Consider the following 18,420-nt stretch of genomic DNA (forward strand, 5'->3'; position numbering starts at 1 on the left):
TTCTGTTCCTAGCTGAACTCAACTCCGGGTCATAATTTTCTCCTTTAAAAGAGAGGAATTAACTATCCCCTTGTAATTTTCTCACTGTGTCCTGACCTGAGCCTCCTTACTGGCGACATGTTGGGGCTGAGAAGCAGTGCCCTCAGTGAGCTGCTTTCAGAGTGCACTGGGCAGTGAAGCTTTCAGGGAGCACTTGCAAGAACTCCCGCCTTATGGCTTAGTTCTCTTCCCCCAGATCATGGAGGAAGTTTACCCTACAAGGAAATTAGCCTGTCAATAACCTCCATCTAAAAGCTCAACACCTAAACTGCTATCATTATAGTTTGAAGAAGCCACAAATCGCGGAACTCTATGTAATATAAACAACATGAAATTGTACTTAGTTTAACTTGGTAACATACATCAGCACAAAACTGCACCTATCTGAATGAAAAGCTAAATCATCAATGGAGAATAAGTTTTTCTTTTTCAAATAAATTTTTATGTCTCTAAATAAAGAGGAAAACTTTAATTTCGGGAAGTGAACAGTTCTTCAATCAATTATCTTAAATTATTAAAATACCAAATTATTAAACAGCTTTTTAATTATTAAAATTATTGTTTCAATCAGTTTCTTAGTAGGTTATACTTTTGATAATGCTTTTTAGCCAAACAAAGAAACATTTGACCCTTCTGCAGATACATTGTCATGACCTGGCTTGTAAAAACTGGGCCATTCATTTTCCATGCTGCTTACAATTTCTTTTTTTTTTTTTTCTTTAACCAAGAAGCACATTTGTAACAAAGTTTCTTTGTTGGCATTTTCTTACATTTCAATGCACTCATGAGTGAAATGTGTTATGGAAGCAGTAACATTGTGCACATAACAGAGTAACGATGTTTCTACGGTAAAGCTCTGCCTTGCTCAGACTGTAAATGGTCAAGTCAGGAACAGGTTAGTGAGAAGACAAGTTCAGAGAATCACCCAGAGAGAGTCAGTGCCTACCTGCATCCAGCTTTGCTGCTAAGCAACAAGTCTGGCACCTGATCTGCCACTGACGTTTCCCAGTGTGATGGTGAAAAGCATAGTAAAAATTAAAGTTTTTTTTTTTTTTTTTTAAAAAAAAAACTAAAATCCACAACCAATGCCACTGTTTTCAGTCATTATGGAGACTTTTTTAATCACCTATCTAATACTGCTTTTTGTCTTAAGAGACTCCACTGCCTCAACCCATTTAATTTTTTTTTTCAATTCCCTCTAGGTCCAAACCTTTACTCTCTGAAACCATTTGCCTTTCTTCAAGAACATCAGCAACCCAGCTGGAATACAGCCTAAGCTGCTCCTCATACGCATTTAGGAATCTGTGAACAAGTTACAGCTTGGAAAATTATCACACAGCAGACCACATCCTAAGACCATCAACTAGTTTTATCTGATCACCTTTATGAACTCGTCTCACAGTCTCCAAAGTAAAACTTTCTAAATGCAACTTGGATCCTCTTACAAGCCTTCAGTGGTACAGCAGCTCTGGTTCCAAGTACCATGAAAATGCTGTCTGTGCATTATCTTGTCCTTACCTTGTTTTACTTCAAACCACCACCCTTTACTATATGCACCACCCTATACCCTGGCCAGCCACAAAGCGCATGAGTTTCCCTCAGAACCTTTGCATCTTTCCCCTTTATATCCAGCTCAGTATGTGACACAGCCTCTCTACCTCAGCAGCACTGATGTTTGGTGTAAAATGACTCTTTGATTTGGAGACATGTCCTAAGCTCTGTAATTAGTAGCGCCCATAAGATACCAACAGTACACCCTAAGATACTAGTTCGTATTTAATAGTGTATCCAGAAATGTCTAACTTTCCTTCATGTGCAGAACTACCTCTCATCACAGAGTCATCATGTCCTTAGATGCCTATAATGCAGTAGCCCATCTAGAGCAAAATTCACTATATATGGGTTGCAAAGGGTCAGAGAGTCAAAAGGCTTAAATAGCAACTCTGCCCAAGGCACATCAGGTGTTCATCCAAAAGCAGCCATCTACAGACAAAAACATGATGTTAGCAGCCTACAACAGGCTTCTAAAATAGACAAAAAAAAAAAAAAAAAAAAAAAACAACCAACGTAGACATACTCTAAATCCCAGCTTCTGGGCACTTAACGGCAAATACATCGAGAGAAACAAGAGTTCCAGGGGAACCTGAAATGTGTACAATGTACAGAAACAGGTACCTGGAGACACACGGAGAAGGCACAGCATTAAAAAGCATCAGAGTGATGGGCCTGGAGCTGCCACTATGGCAAACAGTGACACAGACTTATTTTTCTGTGCCACAGTCTAACTATGAGCCTAACTAACAAGTTTCTCAATTCCTTACCTAATGAAGGAGTAAATGCTAGGCAAGTGCTCTACCATGAATCCATTCTATCCTCATACACCTTTAAATATGTCAAACAGGCACACAATCCAAGTTAAAAATCTGGTCAACTGTGGTGGCACAGACAATCCTAGCATTTGGATGTCTAAGGCAGGAGGTTCATGGGTTCAAGGCCAGCTTGTGTACCTAGACAGAATGTGTTGTTTTTATTTAAATGTTGCTTACATGTGAAACATTTTGAACCACAAAATAAATGATAGTAAAGGAATCAAACATACAGAATAAAGACTCCTAACCAGAAAGAGGAAAGCCCTCCCTAGGAACAGAATTCTGCTTCCTGTATGTAGAAAGGACGGTGGAAGCAGAAAGGATATTTAACAAACATTATATACAGTTGTCATTGGAGTAGGTGATGAGCAGCAAGCACTAACATTAATAGATCAAAATATAGGGGAAAAAAAAGCAAAGTATGTGCACATTCTTAAAATCTTCCAGGCTGGAGAGATGGCTCAGTGGTTAAGAGCACTGACTGCTCTTCCAGAGGTCCTGAGTTCAATTCCCAGCAACCACATGATGGCTCACGACCATCTTTAATGGGATCCAAGGCCCTCTTCTGGTGTGTCTGAAGACAGCAACGGTGTATTTACATATATACATACATATAAATACATACATCTTTAAAAAGTCTTCCTACAACATATTAATTTATGTTTAAAATGTCAATCCTATCAATAGTGAAAAGCAACCTGCAATTAAGCGACCACTCAGTAATGAGATTTATCCAGTGTCTGACTAAAGGACGTGACATGACTTCTGTAGTATTCCTACCAAAAACAACCAAGATATTACTGTGAGAAAAGGAACTATGCAAAATAACTAGAGTTCTTCCAAACAACAAGACCGTGAAAAACCAAGGATATGTCACACAATCAGAGGTGGAAAGGGAGACCACGAGCAAATGCATATGCGCTTCTGGATCAAATGGGAGATGGACAAGACACTGAGGAGACACACTTGCTCGTGTAAGGTGTACACATGAGCTAACAGTATGCCTGTCAACCTAGTTTAGACAACTGCCTGGCTCAGGAAGTGTTAATGTTAGAAGAAGCAAGATGGAGATGGTATACAGAGCCTGGAGAGATGGCTCAGAGGTTAAGAGCACTGGCTGCTCTCTCAGAGGACCAGGGTTCAATTCCCAGCACCCACATGGTGGCTCACAACCATGTGTAACTCCAGTTCTAGGAAAGGCAACACCCTCTCCTTGGGCACCAGACACCAGGCACAGTGAACAGACATATACAGGCAGGCAAATTTATTAATAAATGTTATTTTGTAAAAGTCTATGGAATCATTATATAATTCTAAGTCTAATTTCAAAATTAAAAGTCAAGACATAAAAAATGTGGAGGCCTAAGTAAAAAAAGACCAAATACACAAATTCCATAACCTGAACGATTCCTTGCAAACTAGACCTACTTTAAAAGCTGCTACTGCACTGTGTGGAATAACCTCAGGGACACCGTACTGCCTCTGTGAAGAACTCGTGGTAAGTCCATGAAGAGCTTCCTCTTCTGCGTAGCTTGCACCACTCAGGGCAATTATAAACTTCCTCATCCTACAGCCAGTCTGCCCTGCTACAGTGACAGTTCCTCAAAAGCAGAGACCGTCTCTTGCACCTGTTCCTCAAGCAACTAATACAATGCCTAACAGAGTGAAAACCAAATTACTAATGACCGAACAAATACATTCTGCCTTAGCCCAAAACCATGTTACAAGCTTTATAAAATTCCCTCCCAGAGAGACAACTGGCCAGTTTCAAACAAAGTCTGAAGGTGAGTTGGCTCTTGGTGAGTCAATTCTCACAATATTCGGTTCCAGTGATACTACCCAGTATCCAGTGATACTGAACACAATTTATCACATAAACATAGTAAGAACGCTTACCAGAAAAGTCACCCACAATCCTATGACTAGGACAAACTGTTCTGGTATTTTATTACTTGTTGCATTTGTCTACATATATAACGAAGTTTAGATAGTTATAAATGTAGGGTGGTTCTCGGTTTTGAAGCCTGTTCTCCCATTTATCAGACACTGACTCTAATAGTAACTACATGCTCAGAATTTTTATATTCTGCACCATACTCACTGAATGTCCTTCATGGGGTCTGTCTTAGTTCTATTGCTGTGAGAAGACATCATGACCAAGGCAACTAATAACAAGCATTTAATTTGGGGACTCACAGCTCCAGGTTAGAATATCATGACCATCTTGTGGTGGGCACGGCAGGCATAGGGCATGGTTCAGGAGTGGATGCTGAGAGCTTAGATGTTGAGACAAAAACCACGTGGCAGAGAGATCTAACTGGGAATGGATGGGTTTTGAAACCCCAAGCCCACTCCTCAGCCACACCTCCTCCCAAAGCCACGTGTCCTAATCCTTCCCAAAGAGTTCTACCAAATGGGGAACAACTATTCAAATATGGGGACCATTTTCATCCAATCTGCCACAGGGTCAGTCTTCATTTTCTGAGAGCTACTACAGTCTTAGGAAACTTTTAGTAAGTTATTCAGGACAAAGTAAATAAATTGTGCTACAAGACAGTGGTAAAAGTGATCATTCTTTGGATATCAGAAACTAGCTCTGAAAGCAAGTAAGTTTGGAGCTCTACTGCTATGTCAAAGATGGTGACCTGAAGTCCAAGTCACAAAGTTCTCTGAGGGCTGGAGAAATGACCCAGCAAGTGAAGCCCTTGTCACACAAGAAGGAAGCTTAGAGATTGGGAGCCCAGAATCCTCATGAAAAAGCCAAGTAGTTACAGTGGCCTGCCTACAATCCCAGTAAGCAGAGACAGGTAGGGAGTATCTGGGACAAGCTGGCCAGCTACACCAGCCAAAAGGCCTGAGGTTCGCCTCTACACACATGAATGCCTGTGACCACATACATGTGTACATATATAACCGTATGTACACTCCACTCACATACACTCCTAAAAATTTTTTTGACTATGCTTTGTAACATTCTTCAGGGAGGAATGTGACCACATACCTACTGCAGAATGATCTTAAAAACTAAACCAGAGTTAAAAGCCTGGCACTCAAAATCCAATAAACTTCACTACCATTAATGTTTTTTATTTGATACCATCTCTTCCAAACTCTGTCCCATAACATAGGGAATAGATATATTAAATCAAATTATATTTGTATTTCCTGGCCTCTAAACCATATAGTTAGCCCCTTGGGCACAAATTATACTGGCCACACTTCCTGATTCCTAGAAGTTTGACAAGTTATTACAACATTGATTAATACTACCAAGGAGGAATGTTCTGCAAGAAAAATAAATCACATTCAGCTTCTAAAACTTTGGAGATGTTCATCTTTGGCCATATATAAAGATGGACCACAATACTACGTGAAGAAGCACTCATGTTAAAATTTGGATCAAGACACCTAAGTGGACTTAAATTGTTTTCACTTACACAAACATTGTTTTATGAAGAAAAAACAAACCTTCTAAATTCACAGTTTCAAAGGGTTGCTGAAGTCACTCAGTGGTAGAGCCCTGGTCTATCAAGTACACAGCCCTAAGGCCTTGATACCTGGCTCGGTAATAAATTGATTTCTATTTTCAAATGTTTAGCCATAATATTTTTTACAACCAACAACTATGAGAGATTAGGTGCTCAAAAGGAAACCTTCAAAAATACAACTGTGCGTATAAAAGCGGCATCGGTGAGTGTACAGGCGTGATGTCACTCATCCCCAAAATGACAAGCTAATGAATGACCTTGTGGAGGACAAACCACAGGGACAACATTTTCACATATAGCCAAATGTCTTTGTGCTCATACTTTGGGATGCCTGCTATAAACCAGCACAAAACAGAAAGAGAAAAACTGAAATAAAACTTTTCTATCAAGAGCTATGAAAACACAATCCGTCCATCTGGGTAGGCGTGGCTGGGTCGTGCGTGCATTTCCGATTCTGTGAGTTCCCTCAGCTCACAGCATTAAACCTCTGTGGAAGCGGATGAGAGCAACTGCGGAGCACACCGCGCTGGCTGAGTCTGCCAGCTGTGCCATGATACAATTAACAGTCCTAAAAATACCCAAAGAGAGTAATCATGAAAAACTGCAGTTCTGAGAGTAGAGCTTTTCTATGTTAGCATCAACAAATGCATGAGGTCGACTTTTAAATCTGGAAACTTACACGGGATTACTAAGAGCGTGCTTGAGTTCTCAACTATTTTTCTTCTTGAAGCAATCTTTAATTTAGACTCAATTCATCCTTCTGTGGGGCAGAAGCTGAGAAGGTGGAGGGCGTGGCTGAGCCTAACCTTTGCTCTCTAAATAACCAATAGGGCTGTGTTCTTACCAAGCCAGGGCTCTACCACTGAGGAGCGCTTCCACAACAAAAAGGAAGAGTTCAAGGAGGCAAGGCAGAAGTCTGGAAACTGAAAACTAGGGCTCCATATGCTAATGACCCACGTAATAACTAAGCATCCAAAAACCAAGGGTCGAAAGCTCCCTAAACTTTAAATGTCCCCTATGACAGAGTCTGTCCCCAATGGCTGTCGTACTCCCTAAAGAGAAACCAGCACATGGGTATCCCAGGCTTTAGGCCACAGGCTGGCAGTGTTCCTAAAGTCTGGAAGTGTTTTACCCTAAAAGCATCAACTGCAAGCAATTTTTAAGTCTGTTTTGCCTCTGCCCATGACAAGAATCAACTTGTTCCAAAAATTCTATGAAATGTTTCTTTTATGTTAAACTCTGCTGTTTCTGGGAATGCTAAAAGCTAGAATTCTTCACATATGTGGACAAAGTTATATTTGGATCTTCAAGTTCTGTAACAGAAAAAAAAGGACATTAAAAAAAAAAAAACTTTGCCACGGTAGCTTATCACAAGAAAGGCATTCTAGTTAAGAATGTTTGAAAGGCCTTGCTTTCTATACAAGTGTTTAAAAGGTCAAAGCTTTGTTTCTAAAGAAATGCATTTGGTAACTAACCAAACCTCACCATGGGTTTACACAAAATTATGGAACAACTAGTATTCTTTACAGATCATCTATTCTAGTCAACTCATTTATAAATACATGGGTTGTACATTAAGATTTTTCATTTATCTTTTTCTTTTCCCTTTTCCCTGAGCATGGAACCTGGGGCCCATTACTGAGGTACAGCCAACTTTAATGATGTTGAAAAACATGTATATTTGGTTTTTCTCCCTGTACCAAAATATACCCAAGGATAACTCAAAGGAGTTCAGGTTTATTTTGGCTCAAGATTTCAGAGGTCTCAGTGCATGATGGATGAGCCAAGACAGGAAACCACAGTGGCCGAAGAACACAGCAGAGAAGGCTGCTTCCCTCTGCCAACAAAAGGCAACAGAGATATAAGAAGTCAGAACCAGGCATTATCTCACAGAAACATGCAGAAGAAACTATGCTTCTGGCTAGCTTCCACCACCTTGCAGCAGCCAATCAAACTGCGAACCCATCAACCAATTAAACACTGATGAGGATACAAGCTCATGGATGTTCCAATCACTTCCAAGAAAACCCTAGCAGCTGACAACCAAGCTAACAGCCTCTGGCTGACCATTACATTATGGTTGCTTTTCAGCACTAAATACTTAAGATTAAATCATGATGCTTGGCACTTAACTTTAAATATCTACCAAAGCATTTAGGCTATCTTTCCTCAAGCATATTCAACCCTTACACAATGAAGACAAGAAGACATCCAAGCCAGCAGATGATAAACCGAAGACTTTTGAAGCTTATGTGCCCATTAGATGACACAGATGTTCTTGTAGCCTGTAAAGTCTAAGCTAAATTCAGCTTTTGGTCTACTAACAAAGTCAATACTCAAGAGTATTTCCTTTTGAATAACATCATTACCAGGACTTTAAAAATCTCAGTATAGTGTGGAGCCCAAAGAACTATATTACAGCTGCCTGTGAATCTTGGAACTGTTACCAACAACTCTGGCTCCTAATGACCAAATAACAATAGAATTCCCACAAAACCAAACAGGTGAAGGAACTGAAAACAGAAATAGAAACAATAAAGAAATCACAAAAAGAGACAATCCTGGAGGTAGAAAACCTAAGAAAGAAATCCGGAGTCACAGATGCAAGCATCACCAACAGACTACAAGAGATGGAAGAGAGGATTTCAGAGGCCTTAGACAACATGGAAAACAGACAAAACAGTCAGAGAAGATGCAAAAACCAGAAAGCCCCAAACCCAAAATGTCCAGGAGAACCAGGACACAATGAGAAGACCAAACCTAAGGATAATAGGAATAGAAGAGGGCAAGGAATATCAACTAAAAGGCACAGTAAATATTTTCAAAAAAAAAAAATCATAGAAGAAAATTTCCCTACCCTTAAGAACGAGATGACCATGAACATAAAAGAAGTCTACAGAACTCCAAAGAGATTGAACCAGAAAAGAAATTCTTTGTGACACATAACAGTCAAAACACCAAATGTTCAAATTAAAGAAAGAATTCTAAAAGCAGTAAGGGAAAAAGGACATGTATCATATAAAGGCAGACCAATCAGAATTACACCAGACTTCTCAACAGAGACTATGAAAGCTAGAAGATCCTGGACAGACATCATACAGACACTAAGAGAAAAAAAATGCCAGCCCATGTTACTATCAGACTGGATACGTAAACAGGATCCAGCATTTTGCTGCATATAGAAAACTCATCACAGAGACAAAGACAGACACTACCTCAGAGTAAAGGGCTGAGAAAAAAAAACCTTCCAAGAAAATGACCCCAAGAAACAAGTTGGAGTAGCCATCTTAATATCGAATAAAATAGATTTTCAACCAAAAGTTATCAAAAAAAGATAAGAACACTTTTTACTCATCACAGGAAAAATCTATCAAGACGAATTCTCAATCCTGAACATATATGCTCCAAATACAAGAGCACCCATATTCATAAAAGAAACCCTACTAAAAGCTCAAAGCATATATTGCACCACACACAATACTAGTGGGAGACTTCCACACCCCACTCTTATCAATGGACAGATCATTGAAGCAGAAACAGAACAGAGACACAGATAAACTAGCAGAGGTTATGAACCAATTGGAATTAACAGACATCTACAGAACATTTCATCCTAAAACAAAAGAATATACCTTCTTCTCAGCACCTCACAGCCAACAGACTGTGAAAGAATCTTTCCCAATCCCACATCTGATAGAGGTCTAATATCCAATATATACAAAGAACTCAAGAAGTTAGACTCCAGAGAATAAAATAATCCTATTAAAAATGGGATTTTTTAAAAATGAGATTAAAAAACAGAGCTAAACAAAGAATTCTCAACTGAGGAATACCAAATGGCCAAGAAGTACCTAAAGAAATGTTCAACATCCCTAGTCATCAGGAAAATGCAAATCAAAACAACCCTGAGATTCCACCTCACAACAGTCAGAATGGCTAAGATCAAAAACTCAGATGACAGCAGATGCTGGCGAGGATGTGGAGAAAGAGGAACACTCCTCCACTGTTGGTGGGGTTTTAAGCTAGTACAACCACTCTGGAAATCAGTCTGGCAGTTCCTCAGAAAATTGTTCATATTACTACCTGAAGACCCAGCTTCTTCAGCATATACCCCAAAGATGGTCTAACATATAACAAGAACACATGCTCCACCATGTTCATAGCAGCCTTATTTATAATAGCTAGAAGCTGGAAAGAACCCAGATGTCCTTCAGTAGAGGAATGGATACAGAAATTGTGGTACATATACACAATGGAGCACTACTCAGCTATCAGAAACAATGACTTTACAAAATTTGTAGGCAAATGGCTGGAACTAGAGACTATCATCCTGAGTGAGGTAACCCAGTCACAAAAGAATGCACATGATATGCACTCACTGATAATTGGATTCTATCCCCAGAAAGCTCTGAAAACCCAAGAAACAACCCTCAGACCATATGAAGCTCAAAAAGATGGAAGCCTCAGTCCTTCTTAGGAAAAAAAAGAAAGAAAAAGAAAAACAAAGTGTATTCATCATATATTATTATGCAACAAATTTTGTGAGCTATAATAACATTTTATAAAATAAATAGATTAATAAAAATATAATAAGTATATAAATAGTAAAGTCTAGTTTTTTTCTGAAAAAATCAAAGTTTGAAAATATTTTCTTTGTACATAGAAAATATGTAATTCATAAGGCAATGTAAATATAGCAGCACAGCAGGGCATGGCTTATACTCACAGACCTTGAGGTAGAGGCAGGTGGATACATCAGTTCCAAACCAACCTGGGCCATACAGCAAGACTCTAGTTCCAAAGAAAAACTGACAACAAACAAACAGCAACAAAATAACACCAACAAATAGTAACAAAGTAACCCTATAACATCCCAAGGCCTCTGCCAACACTTCAAAGGTAAGTGCTTGACCTCAAGAGGCTGCAGGTAATCAGAACTGTGAGGCTTGGTTTCTGACAGCAGTGATAACCTTTATCCCCCTGAATTACTTTGTAAAAGTTGCCCTTTCTGTCCTTCCTGTGAGCAAAATCAAAAATAGAGTTCACACCTTGTTTCTTCCATTAGCATTTTCCTCAAATCTTAAAAGATTTCTCCAAACATACATGTCAATGGCTAGTACGTAGAATTTCACCCTATTTTTACATTTGGGATTTAGCTGTTTGCAACCTATCTTCCTGATTCCATGCTGGAGTTAAATTTCTAGTACACAGTGTATGTTTGTGTCCCAGGTTATTTAGGATAAATTTCTAATTTGATTTACAAGCTCAAGCAGTAAGACCATTGAGAGAGTTATACAAATTAACACAGTGCTTTTCAAAGATTATAAATTTTATACTTCCAATTCTTTTGACAAGGCCAAATCACTGCACACTCAAAAACAGTGGACATTTCTATGTAACCTAAATTTTTTTAAACCTATTTTTAATGATGGTTCTTAAACGCTTCTACCTCCCTTTTAGTCCACTATCAACCAGAGGTAATGGGAAAGAAAGGAAACAGGGGAAGTGGACCTGTTTAGAAAGGTTCTTTGGAGCAACTCTCATCTGTGTTGTCAGGAAATTGGCAGTTTAGTTCACAGGTTACCAGGGGCAGCTCTATCCACTCAGAAACACTGCACAAATACACCAGCCGTCCAGTTCAGTAGAGTCTGGATAGTAAACACGAATCAGCAGCAATGGTTCTACATAGCAAGAGTTAGCAGGAGAAACCCAGAGGGAATCCAGACATTCTTGGCTGTGCCTTTCTCAGGGAAGTGAAGATCAGCAAAGACTCTAGACCAACAAGCATTAAACAGCTAGCTCTAGAAGCAAGCTGAGCTCAGCCTCTGTCACTATCTGTCAAGTGCTTGTAATATTCTCCCCAACTATCATGTGTCCTCCAAAGGCTTTGTCTCAGCACATGCATCTGTGTCAGCTGACACCATTCTGCCATTAGCCTGAGTCTGTAGAATCAGAAGAAGCTGCAGTACACCACCTGAAGTTTCTCACTATGGAGTCCTGACAAATGGGACTCAACACAATGTAAAGCAGACCAATATATATATATATATATGTGTTGCTAGAAAAGACTCTTCTATCACGTGGCCCAGCGTATGCTTGTTTTAGCAGAACATCCTCTCTCCTCGGTTTGTTTTAATAAAATGCGCACGAGTCTGCCTTAGTCTTTCACCTGTGTCTACTTCGAGCAAAAATTCCTTCACTCATTTGTCCCCGCAAACACCATTCGACTTTCCAAAGAACCTAAAATTCCCTCTTCAATTCTATCAATTTTAAGCATAAAAAGGGGGGGGGAGCTGGATCTCTTTTAGGGTGAATTTGGGTGAAGTGAGGAATAAATCTTAGGGTCTCGCTCATGATAAACACTCTATCATGTGCCCAGTTCTTGAAACATTTCAATGGTAGTTTATACATTTTAATGATTACTGTATATAAGACATGGCTTTCCAAACTGTTCAGATTTCCACTCACTTTCCAGTGTCCCTTATTATTAAGTTGCCATTATATCATAAAACATAAAACTGCTGCTTGAAATCCAGAAAAATTTTAATTTTTATACAGTTCCATCAACCCTGCTTTTCATAATTTCCCTACCATTTTCATGCTTAGGAAATTCTTTCTCATTTCAACTGATACAGTTTCAGTTCTATGGCTGAAGACACCACACACTTCAGACAGAGGACTTGGAGGAATAAAGCTGGAGCGGACCCAAAAAGCCGCTTCCCCAAGGAAGCTCTAGTAGCACCTGAAGATGCTCTGCAAGCTCCCCAAGGAGAGGAGCAGCCAACAGGCCTACCAGCTATGAAGCTTACGAACCACAATGAGGACCTGCCTAGAAAAACACCCCAAGGGTACAATAATGACAGAATGTCACTTTTATCACGGAAATAACCAACAGCTGTCTAATGGAACTTAGATTCTACTCAGTAAGAGGAAATGCATACCCAAGACCACTGCCATTGTTCAAAATCAGTATTTTCTAACCATATCCTAAATGCTTACTTTTATATCCAAAGGTAAGTGTAACACGCTTCACACACACACAAAAAAAAGAAAGAAAGAAAGAAAGAAAGAAAGAAAGAAGAAAAAAGAAAAAAGAAACAAGGAAACAAGGAAAAGAAAAAGAAAGACACTATAAATTACAACTGGTCAAACGAGCATGGGTGGTCAGCCCCCATTGGTATTTGTACAATGTAACACCTTCCTAAGGCTCAGAAAAATTGTCAAAGTGGGGGAAGAAAATTTTTAAGAGGTAGAAGTCCCAGGACACCTGTTCCTAGTGTCATCTAGACATGACAGAAAACTGGATATCGATTCTTTTGCCCAGCTGTCTGTTTTCATTAATACGGCGAGGCTATCTGATCATCAACTCCAGCATTCTAACCACACCCTACTCTGTGATAACCCCAGAATCTACTGTTGTGTCTTTATTTTTCTGGGTTTTTTGTTTTGTTTTGTTGTTGTTGTTGTTGTTTTGAGATAAGGTTAAAGATGATGCCGCCACACTTGGCCTTTCTCATTTATTTTCACTGCTGAGGATTAAACCCTGGGTCTGAACACTTTCCTCCTGAGCTAACTTCCAAGCCCTAGAACCTACATTGAAATTCTCATGAGATGGAGCAAGCACCCATTCACTAGATCTGGCCTTTGACAATTAGATGCTTAGTCATGTTTCCCAGAAGACACTTCTCTGACGGTCTCTCTGTCATTCGCTGCATTACAAGATCCAAATGTTTGCAAATAAAGTATGTTGAGAAAAGACAAAATTTAATGTTGGAAACTAAAAGTTCAATATAATACAAATATAAGCAATTTGGCTTCATGCAGTTTGGAAAAATACGCTCTGGAAGCCTCTTTGTCTTTAACTTCTGGCAACACTCAACTTTCACATCTCTTTTCATTATTTTATACTGTGCCTAACCTTTCAGAGCACATAACATTCTCTGATACACTGTTCCTGTAACTCAACTCCCACACTTCCAGCCAATACTTCACTTTTCAGAGATGCTGATTAACTGCCTCTGTTGTTCCCGAAGAAATGAATGTGGACATTCCTATAACAAACAGGAATTCAAATTCCTTTTGAAATGCATTTTCTATATTACATATAATGGAGGAAAACAGACTCTTCTAATTGTGTTAAATATCTTTAATTTTTATTTCTGTGATACAGAACTCAACAACCACTGATCGATAATTATTCCTGGATAATATCTCTTAGCATAGGACAGTGCTACAACTTATATTTTTTCCCCAGAAATTTACATCTTTCCTTCTACAAACTGAAGAACCATACAACGGGTTCTTAGATACTTGGAGAAATGGAAGCCCCTTATATTTTTTATGCTAAAGGCTAATTCACACACATCTCATAAAAACCCACTAGGATTACTTCCAGGAGTCGGGTACATTCTGTTGAATATGTAACTGCAGCAAGCTGGTCATGGTGCAAACCCAAATCCTAGCTCTTGACAGGACAAGGAAGGGCCCAAGTTCAAGATCAGCCGTGATTACCCAGCAAGTTGCAATCTCTTTAAATACCCCCAAAGATAATCAACACACGAACTAAACAAAGGCAAGACACCAAGCTGCCAGAAGAAGCCCTTACCTGCTTTCCATCCAGGGTGCACAGCCTCTTGACCACGCCTGAGTCTAGTTTAATGGCTTCGGTGATATCCGTTAGGACCTGCTCAAAGGAATGGGCAGTCTTTTTATTCAGAAGGATCCGCACGGCCTTTCTAGGCTTCACCCCACTTCGAATCACAGTCACTAACTTGGGTTTGATGAAGTCTTTGCTTTCTTTCACCTCACTTTTCGCAGAGGCCACAGCCAATGTGCGGGTGGTGCCGCCCTTGATGTTCACAGACCAGTTCGGATTAACGTTTTTGGTGTAATCAACTTTACGAAATGGTTCGTTGGAGGCACACACGTAACTTTCACCTAAAAAGCAAAAGTCACAATTTTATTAAGATAATATCAGATCTCTGAGCATTGGGCATAGTAGCTCTGAATCCATTATGTCTAAACAACAGCTCTTGGAAACCTGCATGCGGAGTCCTAAGCTTGGGGTCACAGGACCTCCAAAAAAGGGGTGCATTACAACCTTTCTCTTTAACATTCACCCACCTCACTTTCTTCTCAATTACCTACAAAGATATGATGTGAAAAGCCGTAAGCCCAGAAACTAAGAGTGAGATCTGGGCTTTATTTTACCCAAACGTGTTACCTTTGAAAAGTTATTACATCACACTTTGAATCTCTGTATCATTTGCTGCATAATTAAGTGGAACAAGTAACCAGATTATAAAGTACTTCCTAATTCCAAAAGCAAACTAACTGATTTATTCTTCACAAAAATCTCATTCCGGCCGGCCATGGCGCTATATGTACAGTCCTGTAATCCTAGCACCCAGGAGGCTGGAATGGAAGGATTAAAAATTCAAGGCCAGCTTGAGAAGGTTCCTGGGATCACATTGGGTATGGAAGCTCACGCTTGTTAACCTAGCAGCAAAAGGCTGAGGTAGGAAGACTGTCATCAAGTTTAAAGGGAGGCTAGGCTGGCTAGGCAGGGAGTTTCACACCAGATACCACCTCAAAAATAAACATAAGTAAGTAGTTCATTCTGATTAAAATCATTGCTTCACAAATATATAAGCAGGAAAAGAAACAGCTGACACCTTTCTTATCGTGGTCCTAATCAAACAGCAATGGCTACATCTTTATACAGCAATGGCTACATCTTTACACAGCAATGGCTACATCTTTACACAGCAATGGCTACATCTTTACACAGCAATGGCTACATCTTTACACAGCAATGGCTACATCTTTACACAGCAATGGCTACATCTTTACACAGCAATGGCTACATCTTTACACAGCTGGCTAATTGCGTTCAGATGGAGTCTCTTCTATGCAGTTACTGAAGCACTGGAAAAGGAAAGGTGTGGCTCCTCAGTGCAAGCATGCTGCAAGTATTGTTTGCCCTAAAGAAACAGAAATTTAAAATAAACCGTAACCTTAAATGGACAAAGTTTTCTATAACTCCTTAAATGAGAGTGGACATTAAGTTAAAATGATAGTCATTTCTCACAAAGCTTAATTAGGCTTTTGTTTAATTAAGAACATCCCAAAAGTTATACTATTTGCCAATTCGGCATCTATCAATATCCAACATTTTTTATACTCTGAAATTTCTAAAATTATATACTGAAAAGCTGTAAATTTTTTCCCAAGAAATACATAACTTACTCAATTGTTTTAGTATTGACTTTTCGACAGGCAAGGCTGCATGCTAAGATTTTCTCTGAGAAATAAAGCCATAAAGAATATGCTATTTTGTATATTTAGTACAATTCATTCTTAATATAGTAATTATGTCAGATAAGCCATAAATGTTCTAATCAAAATGTTTCTTTTACTGAACAAGAAAGGCCGAGGACAAGCTATTTTGTCAGAAATGTTCTCCAAGCACTGGTTCATGGAGAGCTTCAGAGACTCCAAAGACGCGCACACACACCAGTGAGTGACAGATAAGGAATGTGACAAGGAACACCCAGGACACAGGACAGCCTCTTCTTAGAGGGAAAGTGAGGGTCCTGTCCAGGAGAAGTGAGGAGCCAGTCATGAGCTATGGCACTGTTTCTACAGCAGCACCCTAAAACCTAGTTCACCCATCACCATCTGGGGCTGCATCCCCACAGAAGCACTAGTTTTCACAGCATGATCATTAGAAAATCACAGGATTTTGAAAACAGTCACCAAATGAATAGAGCTACATAATGCACATGTATGTATTACTGAGAAAAACGTAACGATGGATAGTAATTTAATTTTATAGAAAAAGTCACATCAAAAAACTCTCACTGGGCTGGAGAGATGGCTCAGCGGTTGAGAGCACTGACTGCTCCTCCAGAGGTCCTGAGTTCAATTCCCAGCAACCACATGGTGGCTCACAACCATCTGTAATGAATCTGATGCCCTCTTTTGGTGTGTCTAAAGACAGCTGCAGTGAACTTATAATAAATAAGTAAATAAACAAATCTTTAAAAAAAGAAAACTCTTGCCATTTTTAAGTATGATAAAAGTTTGATGAACCTTACAATCCAAAGTGTATAACGGGAATATATAAAAACTAATCTTAGTAAGGGAGGATAATTGTCTTTTAAAAGATAGGAGATAGTCAGTGGTAATCTCTTTCCAAAATAAGGTGAAAAATCTGGGTGAAAAGAAACTGAGCGGATTTAATTTATCAATCTCCTTGAGGAGGGACAGATCCATGGTCTGCCTTCAGCTCCTCACACCTGGCTAGGCATAAGCCACCCTTAAAGTTCATAATGGGCATTTTAATATGGTGCTGATTTTTATGATAAAATGTAATCACCATCCCACTGTGGGACATACATCTAAATAATGGTTTCTAACTGAATCATAGTCACAAAACTACATACCCAAAGTTCCAACTCTTTATGCTTCAAGTTACCTAACCTGGCCAGGAGTTAGTAAGGAAAGGAAGAGTTGATCCTAATACAAAGGCATGCTTATAGCAAGTTAAGGCCAGAGGACATACTCTTACTCAGTAGAAGCTAATTAGAATACATAGCTGGTTCAGTGCATTGTATTCTGAAATGTGTCATGTCTACTGAGGATTGAGTACCACAGTCATACTGGGAGCACAAACAGTATCTGCAGCAGTACACCGCTGGCTCACGTGTTCGACGATCATGAAGGCTGCCGGTTCCTTCACAGCTGTTGTACTTGGATCGCAATGGTGTATGAACCCTTTGCATGCCCCGTCTTTAAGTTACAATGTGGGCTTCTATAGTTTGTATGCTACATTTTTATACCGATCATTTTGTTATTGGTGGTGGTGTTGGAACACTGGCTCTCAACCTTCCTAATGCCACAACCCCTTTAATACAGTTTCTCATGTTGTAGAGACCCCCAACTACAACTTTCATTGCTATTATGTAACTGTGATTTTGCTACTGTTATGAATCATAACGTAAACATCTGATATGCAGGACACCCGATATGTGACCCCGTGAAAGGGTTGTTGGATGACAATGGGACTGTGACCCACAGGTTGAGGCCCACTATACCAGAGTCTTGTAAAACATTGAGCTACACCTCACCTATCACCTTTACTCTTATGTTCAAGGAGCACAAACATTGCTCCGGTTTTGTGATCTCAGGGGCCTATGAGAAACAGCGACTATTCTAGATGGAAGTACAATGGCTGCAGTTAAAAACAATTAGGGAATGTTTCGAGGTAGACAGCGGAGAGGATTCCGAAAGTTTCTACCACAAACAAAATCAGTGTTTGAGGTGACAGACAAACCAATGACTTTGACCTGAGCATGTGCACTGCATGCATGCATTGAGATATCACATAATACTCTAACTGTAACTACAATGTGTCCAATAAAATATAATATAGTCAGGTATGATTGTGTATGTCTCAATCCCAGCACTTTGGAGGCAGAAGCAGGTGGATCTTAGTTCCAGGACAGCCAGAGCTGTGAGTC

The 18,420-nt window shown here is 39.5% G+C and overlaps 1 protein-coding gene across 4 annotated transcripts in view; it reads right to left on the reverse strand.

Moving 5' to 3' along the window:
* DCLK2 (doublecortin like kinase 2) overlaps positions 1-18,420 on the reverse strand; it is a gene marked incomplete at both ends in the record, with an annotated part of 121,600 nt that overhangs the window by 96,497 nt on the left and 6,683 nt on the right. For all 4 annotated transcript variants that reach the window (XM_080915098.1, XM_080915097.1, XM_080915096.1 and 1 more), the window contains one exon: positions 14,502-14,833. In XM_080915098.1, coding sequence (XP_080771224.1) covers positions 14,502-14,833 — 332 coding nt within the window. The remainder of the gene's footprint in view (positions 1-14,501; positions 14,834-18,420) is intronic.

Source organism: Micromys minutus, assembly GCF_963924665.1.
Source record: "Micromys minutus genome assembly, chromosome: 4".
NCBI classification, from domain to species: domain Eukaryota; kingdom Metazoa; phylum Chordata; class Mammalia; order Rodentia; family Muridae; genus Micromys; species Micromys minutus.